Below are 14,084 nucleotides of genomic sequence, written 5' to 3' on the forward strand. Positions count from 1 at the left end.
GCCCTGGCTCCGAGGTGCCTGTCCCTCCTACTGGCAGTAGAGTGGAAGTCCCGCTCAGACCATGTGCTCTGGGCCAGGTCTCCTTTGCTCTGCTCCCCTGAGCAGATGTGGGTATCACTCACCTCTGCAGCAGGATGTGGGGAGGGTGTGGGGGACAATGGACTGGGAGTCAGGCAACCTGTGGTCCAGCCTGGGCCCAGCACCCCCAGTGCCACTCAACCTCCATCTCTTTATCTGGAAAGGAGAACAGGAACCCCAGAAGGTAGGAGAGCAGGGCTGTGAATATTGCAGTGTGCTCAGACCTGTACTGTGCAGTCTCTGGCAGGTTGAGTGTCATGCAGGTAAAGTCAGGCAGCCCTGGGGCCTGACAGCAAACACCTGAGGAAAAAACACATTCTCCCCCCTTTCACTTAAGATACTTAAGGGTGGTGGCGCAATGCTCCCGCCAGGCAGGGAAGCCGGGGGACTTCAGCAGGACTAGGAGGTTTGATTGAACATTTCTGATTTTCATGTTTTCTGAACATTTTTCTCTAGAAGTTTTATCTTTATTAAAGACCTTTGTTTTTATTTCAAGTAATTTCTTCAAACTTTCAGATGCAAAGTTTGAGTGAAATCTTCAAAGATACAAAGGAATAATGAATGGTTCATGGAGTCACAAAAAACACTTTGGATGCAAGCTTATCTCTGCGGGCCCATCTTCAGATGGGTCCCATTTCACACCTGCTGCTTTCAAACCAGAAGGAAGTAAGAGGCATAGTTCATCTCATTCACATTTACAATTACAGCATTTGGTGTAATGATACTTGCTGTTTTATATATCAGAATGAGGAGATAAAAATTATACAGTGTGAGGTCAATGTATAAAATATTTCATCGAACAAAAGAACTATCCTGGATTTTACAGATTAAATTCTTAAAAACAAACAAAGCAACCCCCCCTCCCCAAAAAAAACCAATTTTAAGTAGCACTGAGGCAGCTCAGCCTGGTGTGAATTATTCTCCGTTAATATCCCGACATCCCACTCAACCCCTCCCGACCCCGAGAAAGGGGTCCAAACGTTCCAAAACCAGAAGTGGGAAACAGGTTCAGTCTAACCATCATTCTAGTCTCAGACCAAATCCTTTAGAGGGTTAACTCTTCAACTTCCTAGCAACTCATTTTCAGTAAGAATTGTCTATTGGATTTTGGGTTTTTCTCTGTATTTTTTATGTGCAACTGTCTATGCTTACGACAAAATCTCTCATTTTCCTACACTAGACTTAAGAGGACAGGCCTGGCGCCAACAAGCCCGGCCGGGCTCAGTCTCAGGACTCCAGCCTGCCCCGGCAGCTTCTGTTCGTCACTGGGGTGAGGGCATGCGGGACTGCTGATGCGGCAGCCTTCTGGTGGCGCCCACCCGTCTTCTGAGAACCCTGGGTCCTTGCAGGCCGTAGTGGACTGGGCCTCTTAAGTTCGTGTGAGCAAGGCGGTTAGGTGCAAGGTGCTACTGCTGTGTTGGCCCAGCTCTGGGACGTCAGTCCCTGCTGCCACAATGGCACAGGCAGAGGGAGAGAGGACCTGGTTACAGTCTTTGACAGAGAAGGCAGCACCTTGTTCTCCAGGGAGAGGAAACAGGAAGTCACTTCTCACCCCACTGCCCCTTCACTTCAGCATCAAAGCTCAGCCGCCAGGGAGGCTGCAAGAGTCCCTCAGAGCCTGAGCAGTGTCACTCACAACACTTGGGTTTCCAGCCGTCGGACTTCCTTGACCACAAGATCAATGTTAATAATTGGGTTGAAGTACAGGGCCCAGTAAAATAAACAGTTGCAAACAAACTGAGGAATGAGGGGCCAGAACATGGCCACAAAAAGCCCCTGTGTTGAGACTTTCCAAAAATGGCTCCACATCCTCTGAGGCACAGTCCTAAAAGAAGAAGAGAAGCATTTGAGAGGTGGGATAGTGACGGTGATCCTAATGATGACACCCAAGTGCTCGGCCCCGGGGCTGTTTGCCAGGTCGCCTGGGCTGCGAGGACCTTGTTTTCTGTCCCTGAGACGGTGCCTTTGCCTGACCAATCTTCCACTCCCAGGATGCGGCCGACACAGTGCTGCCTCAGGGCTCTATCCACACCAGGTGAGGGATCCCCGTTAGAGCCCCAACCCCACCTGCTTCATCACTGCGTCACATTTGTATATATCTTACACACATATTTTCTCTGAGAGGCCGTATACCTTCAGAGTACGGACAGTCTGTCTTTTTTAATCAAAAGATCTGCAGTGCCCAGAGTGGAGCCAGGGACACTGTAGGGGCTCAATGAACTGTGTGCGAAGACATCAGTTCACTAAATTGAAATAAATGAGGAAGACTCTTGTCAGGTTCTCAGAACTATTTTAAGGCTGCTCTTGACTGACAAAGTCAAGAGCCCTCTGAGTTACAGGATGCTTCAGGCTTCAAGGATCGCGGTGAGGTGATGTGTTACTTTTGCGTGCCAAGCAGCCATCCCCTTTTTTCTGGAAACACTTTGAGTTTTCCTTTGGGGTGCCTCTTTCCCATTCTTTTCCATGTGGTCTGAGTGGGGTTGGAGTTGGCCCCTGGTTGGGGGATTAGTGTGTGCCTTGAGCAACAAGAGTCCCCAGGAGGGTCATCCCAGTAAATTCAATGAGCATATCCCTGCACCAAGTGATGGGTTCAGGTGAGCATGTGACCCAGGCTGGACCAATCAGAGCAAAGGCATGTGAGCTTGAGACTTTCAAAGTAGTACAGGGAAAGTGCTCTCCTCTCACAAGCGTTGCTAAGCTGCTCGGCCCTATGCCTGGAGTGACTGAGGGGTCCCCCGTGAAGACAGCTGCCTGAGGCTGAACAAACAGCAAAGAGCAGAGCTTTGAGTGGGAGACAAAAAGTCAGTCCTAATGGTAGCATAGGTCTCTGGGTCCAGCCCCAAAGGATGCCTTAACTGGCCATTATTCTTTTCAGGAAAGCCAACTTAGGCTGGTTTCTGTTACTTGCAATCAAGCACCCCAACTTCGTGGCTGTTTAGTCCAATTCTCATTTTATACATTCAGAGAAACTGTTACTCTTCCGGGTGGTGGTAGGGCAGGATTAGAACTCGTGTCTACAGAATTCCTCATCAGATCTCTATGCTCTATCACAATGCTGTTTCTCCAAAAAGGTGAGAAAAAGTACCCTCATTTCTCACTTTCTTATTCCCTAATTATTAAAATTCTTCAGGCACAGCCTCCACCCCCAGGGACTCCATGGGAGATTATGTGGAGATAAGATACCTGGAGAAACACTTTAATGATGAGCACTGTGAAAGCCTCCCACCCCACAATACAACGCAGTTTTTCCTATTTGCTGTTTAAGGAGGCGTTTCTAAACCAGAGGACAAGGAGTCTTCATGTCTGAGTAACACTTCAAAAACACCTTTTCTAGTCTCTGTTGCCCCAACCATCTCCAACATAAAAACACACTTACTTCAGCTCACTCCTTGACCAGATCCTCCAAAAGGAGAATAATTCCAGAACTGAGAGTAACATGGCATTGACAATGAGAAACCGTGATGTCCAATAATGGACTTCCAGCCAGTCCCAAGCAAATTCAGCAATCAGCTGGTAAGGAAGGAAGGAGTATTTGACAAGAAATTCTCTCCACTGCTTCCATGTGGGCTCTCTAAGATCCTTTAAAAATAACATACAAACAAATAAAAAACGGACACACAAATTACGAGGACTGGATTTTACACAAAATATAGTATTGCGGTTATCTCAGTGAGTTTTTACATTTATTAAAACGACCCCTCACAAACAATCTAAGATAAAATTTCCATTCATCAACTCACCTTGTAATAATCTTACATTGGCTAAATGTTACCAAACAGGTCGAACTGGGAGATGGTTGTTACATAATTGTCGAAGTTCAGAAGTAAAAATCTAAGCGTAAGTCATAAAAAATGGGGTTGAAACAAACTGAAACTGACCAATTTAAAAAACTTTGCCCTGCTGTATGTGTAGCTCAGTTTCCCAAATTCAACATCTTAGCTGTGGCAGAATAACGGGTCATGGAAAAATTAAACGCAAACCTTGAGAAAATTAACAGAAGTACTTAGACAACTCATAGGCATTCAGAAGCTAATGGAAGCGCAGCAAGACTGTGTATGACGTAGCAGACACTGAGTGTTCCAAGAAACAGGGTAGCCTGATAAGCTGGCAGGGGTGTTGGGGCTTGTTAAAATGGAAAGGTCAGGTGGTCTGTGCTCCCAGTCCAGCAAGCGCAGGTAACAGCTGGGAAGTGGGTGATGAGAGGAACACTGTGCAAAGGGGCTAATCAGCAGGCTTTAAACTACTTCCAAGGCTGAAGTCCAATAGGCAGATACTTGACTGAAATGTCTAAAAAACGTTATTTGAAGATTTAGGAATTCTATTTCAATATTTATGGGTATGGGTCATGTATGACAATTCCTGTATCTCTGTGACTTTTTGAAATAAACAGATCAGAGGGACTGCCCCAAGAGCAGCATTGCAGAGAATGTACCCTCAAATGACCAACTAGATACAGAAATCACCTGTAGTCAATGGGATCCACCAATAACTCTGAAGGATTCATGGGTCACACTGAAGAAACAAGAGCCATGGTAGGTAACCATCTTAGGTGATGTGAGGACACCCATCAACGAGCTGGACAACAGCTTACTGTTCTGAGATCAACAGGACAGGCACTACCCTCGCCTTGTGGGGTAAGGCAAGAAATCATCCTTTGGGGATCCTATTGAGAGGCAGATTACCAGGCTGGCAGACTCATAAATCTAACTCTCAAACAACCGGGACCTGTTCTAGCTTTTATAATAGAAGCAATGCTGGTTTCCCCCCTCTAAATATTTCAAGTCCAGAGGGCAACACCTCTTGCTAGGCAATGCTGGAAACAAAACAGGCTTCTGGGAGTGGAGAAGTTCCTTCTTATTTTCTTTTGTAGGGGCTCTCCTTGCAAAATCCAAATGAAAACTGGCTGTTGTTTGCTCTTCCATGATAGGCTACAGCCATGTCTCTAGTTCCATACCACACTGAGAAATGGTAGAATAGCTTCATTCAAGGCACTTTGCAGACCTACCAGAAGCTTGGTGATGATGTCTTCCCCAGAGCTGTCTTCCTGCAGAGGGCAGATGGTGTGGATGAAGGGTAGGAAGGTGTCCGTGTAGTCAAACAGGTAGAGGTACAGCAGACCGAGTCGGGGGGAGCTCTTGAGGGCATACAGCAGGAACAGGGACCTGCCTGGGTTCACAGCCTGCAGGGAATGAGGTGGACTCAAGGCCATGTCACCACCATGATGGCCAGCTCCCACCCACATTACATCTACAACCTCACACCCTCTGCCATCAGCCTTTTTTTTTTGTGTTGTTTGCATAGACAAGGAATGAATGAATGGTGACAAGAGGCTATGTGGTCAATCCTGAGGCTACATTATATAAAGTTCCAATCTCTCCACAGCTGTGGGGAGAAGGGGTGATGGGAAGAATTCTCTGAAGCACTGCTGATAGAACACAACCTTTTTGGAAAGCAATTTTGCAAAATATATCAGTCTTAAAAATGTATAATCTGAAGTGCAGAAGGCTTTATGCACAAAATGTTTGGTGTTGCATTGTGCATGATAAAGAAATGTAAAATCTGCAAATTAAGTAATGATGTTATAGTAGATATTGAAGGACTGAAAAATGAACATAAGAAGTTTCGGATAATGCTAATGATATGTTAAATGAAAAAAAGATTCTAAACATTTTGTGCCTTTTTCTTTATATTATTGAGTGTCTTTATCCTTGACAAAAGTAAAAAAAATGCCTTCTGGTTATTTTTACACTTCTTTAATTACGAGTGAGCATTTTCCTCCCATAAACTTGCTGGTTATTTATGATTTAAAAAAATTTTTTTTCTCCATGATGTCTTTTTTAGAGTCTTAGTCAGAATATTCCAAATACTCTACCCCAAATTAAAAAATAGAATATTTGTTTTATAGTACAGTATTTGCAAAATCCTCTCTGTGAAGGAGAACCCGTTGGTGCAGTTGTACTGAAGAACAATTTACCACCATCTAGTGAAGATGTACATGATTTATGACCTAGTAACCTTCTTCCTCAGTACACCATAAAGAAACTCTTGTGTATAAGTGTAAGAACTTCCACAGCAGCAGTTTCTAAGAGCAGAGATAGAAACAATCTCAGTATTCATCAACAGGGGAATGCATAAACTGTCACCTAGTTGTGCTTGTGTGACACTGTGCACAAGAGGAAATGAGTAAACGAGAGCCAAAGAGACAGACACCACTGGCAGAAAGACAAGCTCAGTTCGTGCCTCATACATTAAGGTTGAAAATCTACAGGAACATGCTCCTAGTACTTGCAGACACATAATATAAGCAGGAAAACAGGCCTGGAAAAGAGGTGCAGCTGGCTGTAGGAGTGTGGGACCTATACGGAGGGTGGGGAGGCAGGGCTTCGCTCATGGCTGTGATGTTTTCTTAAGCAGTGGGTGTGCAGGTGATTGCTGCATTGTTCCCTACTTGCTGACAGTGACCAGAAGGGAGAGGGGAAGAAAGTTCAGGGGAAAAGGGGAAGGGTTTATAGGAACAAGTATAAAGGACACATGGTCAAAAACAAGGGGGGGAGGTGGAAATGGGAGGGAGATGGGGAGGGTTGGGGGGGCTGAATGGGAGTAAAAGACAGGAAAACTGTACTTGAACAACAATTAAAATAAAATTAAAAAAAAAATGAAGAGTTCACCTTATATTCCCAGAGATTTTGGGGGGGTTTCACGCCTAGGGCTTTGACGCGCTCTAATTCCATGAGGATGGCTCTTCTGTGGCTGCTGTTTTCTATGGTATATGGCGCCCTTGAAAATTCTTCCTCTGTCAAAGTTAAAAGCAATCTGTGGTGGGAAGGGAATAGAATTCTTCTGAGGTTATGTACTGGAAGCAAACTTTCCACAGAGTTCTATGTTAACACAAATACTTCAGCCTTGAGGTAAGATAACTACTATAATATGAAATATAATTTTTTAAAAGATTTTTTTATTTCTAGAGAGAGGGGAAGTGGAGAGAAGAGGGACAGAAACATTCATGTACGAGAGAAACACCAACTGGTCTGTCTCTCACACGTGCCCCAATCAGGGACTCAGCCCACAGCCCAGGCATATACCCTAACCAGGAACCAGAGTGGTGACCTTCTGCCCTGTCCCATGACATCTAGCCAACTGAAGCCACTCAGGCCAGGGCTGAAATACCATTAATAATAGCAAACAACTACTTACTATTTGCCACTGACTATCTGAAATACTTTCATAAATCATCACTGACCTATTTAACAATTCTATGGGCGGGTGGCCTCATGCCCATTTTTTGGATGAGAAAACCGGCTCAGAGAAATAAAGTGACCTACTCAAGGAATACTCGGGGCTGCTTTGCTCCTGACCTTTGATCTTTCAGCTATGCACTCTGACCTCTCCCACATTTTTTGAAAGATTTTATTTGTTTATTTTTAGAGAGGGGAAGCGAGGGACAAAAAAAGGGAGAGAAACATCAATGTGTGGTTGCCTCTTGCGCACCTCCTACTGGGAACACCTGGCCTGCAACCCAGGTGTGTGACCTGACTGGGAATCAAACTGGTGACCCTTCAGTTCACAGGCCGGCACTCAATCCACTGAACCATACCAGCCAGGGCACACTTCTGTTTTATTAAAAATTTAATCCTGCCCTGGCTGGTATAGCTCAGTGGATTGAGCATGGGCCTGTGAAGCAAAGGGTCGCTGGTTCGATTCCCAGTCAGGGCACATGCATGGGTTTCAGGCCAGGTCCCCAGTAGGGGACACATGAGAGGCAACCACACATTGATGTCTCTCTCCCACTTTCTCCTTCCCTTCCCCTCTATCTAAAAATAAATAAAAAATTAAAAAAATTTAATCCTTTTTGTCATTTCTTTTACATTACTTTTTAGTCCCCTTATATCCCCCACCCCTCAACACATTTCTGTTTTTTAAAGTGTGTGTGTATGTATGTGAACAGGAAAAACATTGGAAAGAAAGCCAGTAAAACATCATGACATTAGTAGCAGTTGCTTTGGGATAATTATTTAATAAAAATAATTGTAGATCTCCTATCTGTTCTCTTTCATCAGAAAACACAAATCTGGCTCTGGCCAGGTAGCTCAGTTGGTTAAAGGGTCACCTGATACACCAATGTTGCAATTGAATCCCTGGTCAGGGCATCACCCAATGAGTGCATAAATAAGAAGAACAATAAATCGATGTTTCAATTTCTAAAAATCAATTGAAAAAATCAACTTAAAAAACAGAAGAGAGAAAAACACAAATCCACCCGCAGTGACGCATCATAAGAAGCACCCTGTGCGCTGGCAGATGAGACCACTATAGTCACCACTGGAGGAATGTGCCCTGACGTCCTGTCGTGGGTGATTCGGTCACGCTTACGTAGGTGGTAAAGGCTTACTTACTCCCTTTGACCCAGCAGTTCCAGTTTTATGAATCTCCCTCCAGAAGAATGACAGTTATACAAAGATATCTTTTATTATCTAGGTAAAGAATTGTTTTTACAACCACAGTTCTGGGCTGTGGGAGGGAACACAATAATGTTTACAAAACAAAACAAAGCAAACAAAAACCCCTAGACAATTACAGTGGGAGCACTCTAGTTTCCACAAAGGACAGTCAAACAGTGGAAGCTCAGTACAGAAGGGAAAAGTGACTGGGGTGGGAGGGGAGACAGCGAGGGGAGTTCAAGTCTGAAACAAGCAGCTTAGAGAGCTGCTACTCTGCGAGCTGTGTGGTGTTCTAAGTAACATCCCTACACGGTCCCTCCAAGGGAAGGAGCAGCCCCAGTAAAGATGGACAGTGCTCTAAACGGATAGGGGTTTGTTGATGGGCAGAGGCAGGCCTCTTAGAGCCCAGAGATTGGCAAGTTCCTGACATTAATGAGTTCCTCCAAGCACTTGCTACAATGTTGCATGAAGCTACCTAGAACAGGAAAAGGAAACAACCCAAATATGTTTTGGTAGAGATCAACTGAATAGACTCCAGCAGATGATAACTGTTTTTTTCTGAAGAGTAGGAGCCCAAGGTATTTCATCCAATATCCTTTAGTTCTGTGTTGTTATTTTGAAATAAATAATAAATATATGCTAGTTTTATAAGAAAGCAACAAATTAAAATTTAAGTGACACAAAATGGTACAGATACTTTGGGAAACAATCTGACAGTTCCTCAAAAAGTTAAACATAGAGTTACCATCTGACCCAGCAATTCTACTTCTAGAGAGTGCTGAAATATATACCACACGATAACTTGTACACAAATGATCACTGTAGCATTGTTTACCATGGCTCCAGCCTGGAATCATCCCAAACGCCCATCAGCTGAAGAATGGATAAATAAACTAGTATGACCACAAGGTGGAATATTATTCAGCCATAAAAATGAAGCACTGACACATGCTGCAACCTGCACAAACCCTGAAAACATGATGCTAAGTAAAAAGGCCTGACAGACAAGGCCACGTGTTGCATGACACCATTAATGAAATACTCTGAACAGGCAAACCCACAGAGACAGAAGGTAGAATGGTGGCACATGGGGTGGAATGAGGAGAAAACAAGGATGGATTGCAACAAGGATGGACTGCTAAAGGGTAAGATTTTCATTTGGGGGTGATGAAAATGTTCTAAAACTTGACTGTGGTAATGTCAGTACATATGTATAAATATATTAAAAACCACTGATTGTACACTTTAAATGGTGAACATTCTGCTATGTAAATAATATCTCAATAAAGCTATTTTAAAAAATATCAGTGATGTGTCAAAGGTTTTGTTCCTCACCTTCCATTTACTCTTTCAGATAAAAACCTGTCCCTGTAGAGAGAGGCCCAAGGGCCCAGCTGCTCCAGCCAGAGGACAACTTCTTCTGCTGTCCACTTGGCCACAGCCTTGTGGACCAGGAGGTCATGCTCAGATTCCCTGCTGCTCCAGTGATACACGAGCAGGACCACCTGGGGAGAAGTGACAGGGATCTTAAGACACAGACAAGTCGGAGATGCCAGTTTCCAAATGTGTGAGTGTGAGGCAAGGAAGGGAAGAGGCTAAGCTCGCAGGGAATGATGCCAAGTCTGTACAGAGAAGCAGGGCAACGCCACCGCTAGAGAATAGGGAGGCACAGCTCTGGGGAGGCACGGCTCTTGGCAGGCTCATCTGTCTGATGATTGCTGGGCCTCGAGGGAACAGAGACAGCAGCAGGACTCGTCACAGGACACCTGGGCGCACTGCTCCCATGACCCCGCCAACCTGGCCAACATAACTAACTCATGTATCTTTTCTACTGAAAAATGTGTAACATTAGATTTCTTTTGCATGGAACTTAAAAAGAAAAGGAAATAGTTTTTATTTACACTAGAAGTTAGTTAAGGGGTGTGCTCAAGACTCTATCATCAAGGCAGACATTGTCTCAAGTTCCAGTTTTATCACCTATTTCCTTATCTCTGAAATAAGAATAATAATGGTCCCTATTGCACAGGCTATGAGGAAGATGAAATGAGATAAAGCTAACATTCACCGGGCTCTGACAACTACGCTGTCTACTCTGAGTAAGCAGTATCCCCAAAGAATCACACAACCCAGCAGATTTCAATGCATGTACTGAATTATCACATGCAGCAATGTCATCAATCATTTAGGTGTATTTCAATAGAACCGATTTCAATACAAGCCGTGGGAGGGTAGGGGACAGAGAAAAAGCAATCAACTTACTGCCACACCAGTTAAAGCTGTGAGGACTCCCGAAAAGAATCCTCCTCCTCTCTGCTGATTCACTCGGCCTGTATTAGGAGCTAAAGGAATCTGATCATTCCCGTATTTCTGAAAGGCTGCGAGACTCTGGACTATGTCATTGTTCTGCTGAATGTCTTCAAATCGCATTCTAATGGCATCAGGAAATAATTTTTCAATAGCATCCCTATGAAGAACAGAAAAAAAAATCACAGGAGAGATGTTTTATTAAATATACTCATAATGTTTAAAAGCCAAAATAAACTGTGAACATTTATTTAGAAAAAAAGTGAAGTTCAGTAGTAAGTGAAAAGACCAACCATCAGGTCATACTATTGGGTTCTTTTCATTCTCAATTATACACAATCAGAGAAAGCTCCTTCAGTTTAAGATTAACATTCAGGTGAAACAAGGCTGCCAGGTAAAAGCAAGGTGTTTGTAAATACATCTCCTGAATGTGGTGTTAATGTTTTCATGGAACTTATGGTATTCTGTTGATATCAAGACGACAGAAGAAGAGACAAGGAATTTAGGGTCAAAGATCTCACAATAAGCAATATCTCCAAAGAACTTTAAACATTATGAACATTATGAATGGAATAACCGCTAACTGAAAGGTCTTGCCGTTTGCTGTATGAGGCTACACATGAACGCCTACCTCGATTAATGTAACAGCTGGTACAGAGTTTAGCAAAGGCTGAAAATCAGCATCAAACCAGTTATTTAGAATTGTACACTTACACCATTCTCCCCGTTAGACCTAGGGTGTTCTCAGTGAATACAAATCAATTAAAAAGTATTATATAACAAAGAATTACAAACAATGGTCTGATAACTAGAATTTCTTTCATTTACTTATAATAAATAATAAACAAATCACAGTCACCTATGAGGAAGGGAGTCTGGATTTTCAGGTCCTTGAGCTCCCTGATTCACATCCAGCAGATCCAGAATGACCACGGTGGAGGTCAGCTCTGTGCCTCCGGCCTTTTCAAACATGGCTGCACCATTAAGACAAACCACATCGAACAAGCTGTATGTGCTACCACTATGGACGGAGCATACCTGAGGAGAATATTGACTTTGGGGAAACCTTCCCATTTTTCTCTGCATTCTGGACACTCTGTTTTCTTCGAAGAGGCCCACCATAAAGCCAGGCAGTGCCGGCAGAAGCTATGCCCACAGTTCAAGGTGGTGGGGTTAATCAGGATGTCGTAACAGCAGTGGCAAGAAAATTCACTAACAGAAATCTGAGGGCTGGTGCTCTCGAGAGGGTCATCCTTCTCAAGGGTCATCGTGTTCAGATCATTTTGCTGAGACTCCTCCATCTCTTAGCAAATTCTGGGATCCACAGGCACAGAAAGTTTCAGACTTAGAAAACTGCTGCAAAGCATCATTAAATCTAGAAAAAGAGAGATAGCAACAGAAACAAGACAAATAGTTTAATAAGTATTCGAGATTACTGCCATTCAATTAAAGCTGATTTTTACGTGACAAATTTGATTTCTAAAAACTTACATTCCAAAAATTAGGTAAAGCAAAATAATGTAGTGGAAATTTCAACAGACTTGAGAGGTGGTGTAGAGATTTCTAGATCCTACTCTTTTACTAACTTCTTTTGAAAATGTAATTTCTCTAGCCTCAATTTCTCAATTAAAATCCTTTCAGTGTGTCTGACTTCAAATAAACTAGCTTCTTGGTTCAGTAAAATGTCTGAAGTTGGCAATAACAAATGTATTTCATGTATATAACACATTTTGCCCAAACAAATCTTCCTTTCCATTAGGAAATTATGTGTTTTATAAAAACATTTCATTTCAGAGGCTCCCACAAGAGCAGATCCAGTAAGTGAGTGAAGTCTTGTTTTTGAGGTACCCTGTGTCAGATCAACCTGCATGGCTCCATATTACCTTTGCCCCCGAATCAACCCAAACATGCATATGATGCTCTCTGGATCAAGTCAATTTGGTGCCAGGGAAACATGTTAATGTCTCTAATATGCAAATGGCAAAGGACCATTCTCTTCTCATTTTCATCTGGGTCTCAGGACATTTTTTTTGAAGATGTAGTAAAATGGCGAATTCTAACCACGGAGTTAGAATCTCAACTCACCTACTCACTAGCTCTGTGACTATGCATAAGTTACTTGAGCTCTTTGAGCCTTTTTCTCAATGGTGAAATGGTGATAACAGTACAAAAACTTTCAAGACTTCCTTTGAGGATTAGAGACAGTGAGAGTAAAGTGGCTAGGATAGTGTGGTGTAAACAGGGCTAAAGAAATGATTATTGGACTTCTAGCCTAGATGGAGCCATAGGTAGATATACTTTGCCTACTTGTACAACCAAAAGAAGGACAGCAACAAATTTAAACACCAAAAATAGCCCTGGCTGGTATAGCTTAGTGGACTGAGCCTAGGTCTGCAAACCAAAGTGTTGCGGGTTTGATTCCAAGTCAGGGCACATGCTTGGGTTGCAGGCCAGGTCCTCAGTAGGGGGTGCAGGAGAGGCAACCATACATGGATGTTTCACTCTCCTTCCTACTTCCCTTCACCTCTCTCTAGAAATAAATAATAAAATCTTTTAAAATAAAACCAAAGTATAACCAGAGCTGCCAGAAAATATAACTATGTGGAAGTCCAATAACCAAGGAGTTAAAGAAGAAACATTCATTCAGTCTAGTAGGAGGGGTGGAGACAGAGTTAGGGCAGAAGAGGATGAGTGGCAAGGAGGCAGCTGGAGGACTGAGTGGTCCCACATTTGCATGCAGATTAACTGGGAGGAACAACTGGGGAGTGAGAAACCATGCGATCCACGGTTCCAGCTCGGGAAAAGACTCAAAACTTCTGGTTGTAGCCCTGGCTGGTGTAGCTCAGTGGATTGAACACGGGCCTGCGTACTAAAGGATCGCGATTCGATTCCCAGTCAGGGCGCATGCCTGGGTTGCAGGCCAGTTCCCAGCAGGGGACATACGACGGGCAACCATACATTGATATTTCTCTCCCTCTCTCCTTCCCTTCCCCTCTAAAGATAAATTAAAAAAAAATTTTTTTTAAAGTGCTCACTCAATTAAAAAAAAAACAACAAACTTCTGGTTGTAAAAACCTGTACGGGTTGCAGTGCAGGAGAAACTCCCAGCTTCACAGGAGAATTCACTGGAGAGGCCCACAGGGTCCTAGAACGTACACAAACCCACTCACCTGGGAACCAGCACCAGAAGGGCCCAATTTGCTGTGGGAAGCGGGAGAAGTGACTGAAAGCCTGCCAAGAACTGAGCAGGGCATTGTTCCCTCT

The 14,084-nt window shown here is 43.5% G+C and overlaps 1 protein-coding gene across 7 annotated transcripts in view; it reads right to left on the bottom strand.

Moving 5' to 3' along the window:
* Positions 1-511: 511 nt before the first annotated feature.
* BFAR (bifunctional apoptosis regulator) overlaps positions 512-14,084 on the bottom strand; it is a 29,246-nt gene continuing 15,673 nt past the window's right edge. For 5 of the 7 annotated variants that reach the window (XM_037141225.2, XM_037141227.2, XM_053672139.1 and 2 more), the window contains 7 exons: positions 11,859-12,195; positions 10,776-10,980; positions 9,852-10,021; positions 6,747-6,891; positions 5,084-5,257; positions 3,455-3,657; positions 513-1,903 (listed from right to left, as the gene is read on the bottom strand). In XM_037141225.2, the coding sequence (XP_036997120.1) occupies positions 1,711-1,903; positions 3,455-3,657; positions 5,084-5,257; positions 6,747-6,891; positions 9,852-10,021; positions 10,776-10,980; positions 11,859-12,121 (1,353 nt within the window). In that variant the 5' untranslated portion in view covers positions 12,122-12,195 and the 3' untranslated portion in view covers positions 513-1,710. The other 2 variants (XM_037141228.2, XM_037141230.2) reach the window with 2 other exon arrangements.

Source organism: Artibeus jamaicensis, unplaced genomic scaffold, assembly GCF_021234435.1.
Source record: "Artibeus jamaicensis isolate MK-2021 breed Jamaican fruit bat unplaced genomic scaffold, CSHL_Jam_final contig_729, whole genome shotgun sequence".
Lineage (NCBI taxonomy): Eukaryota > Metazoa > Chordata > Mammalia > Chiroptera > Phyllostomidae > Artibeus > Artibeus jamaicensis.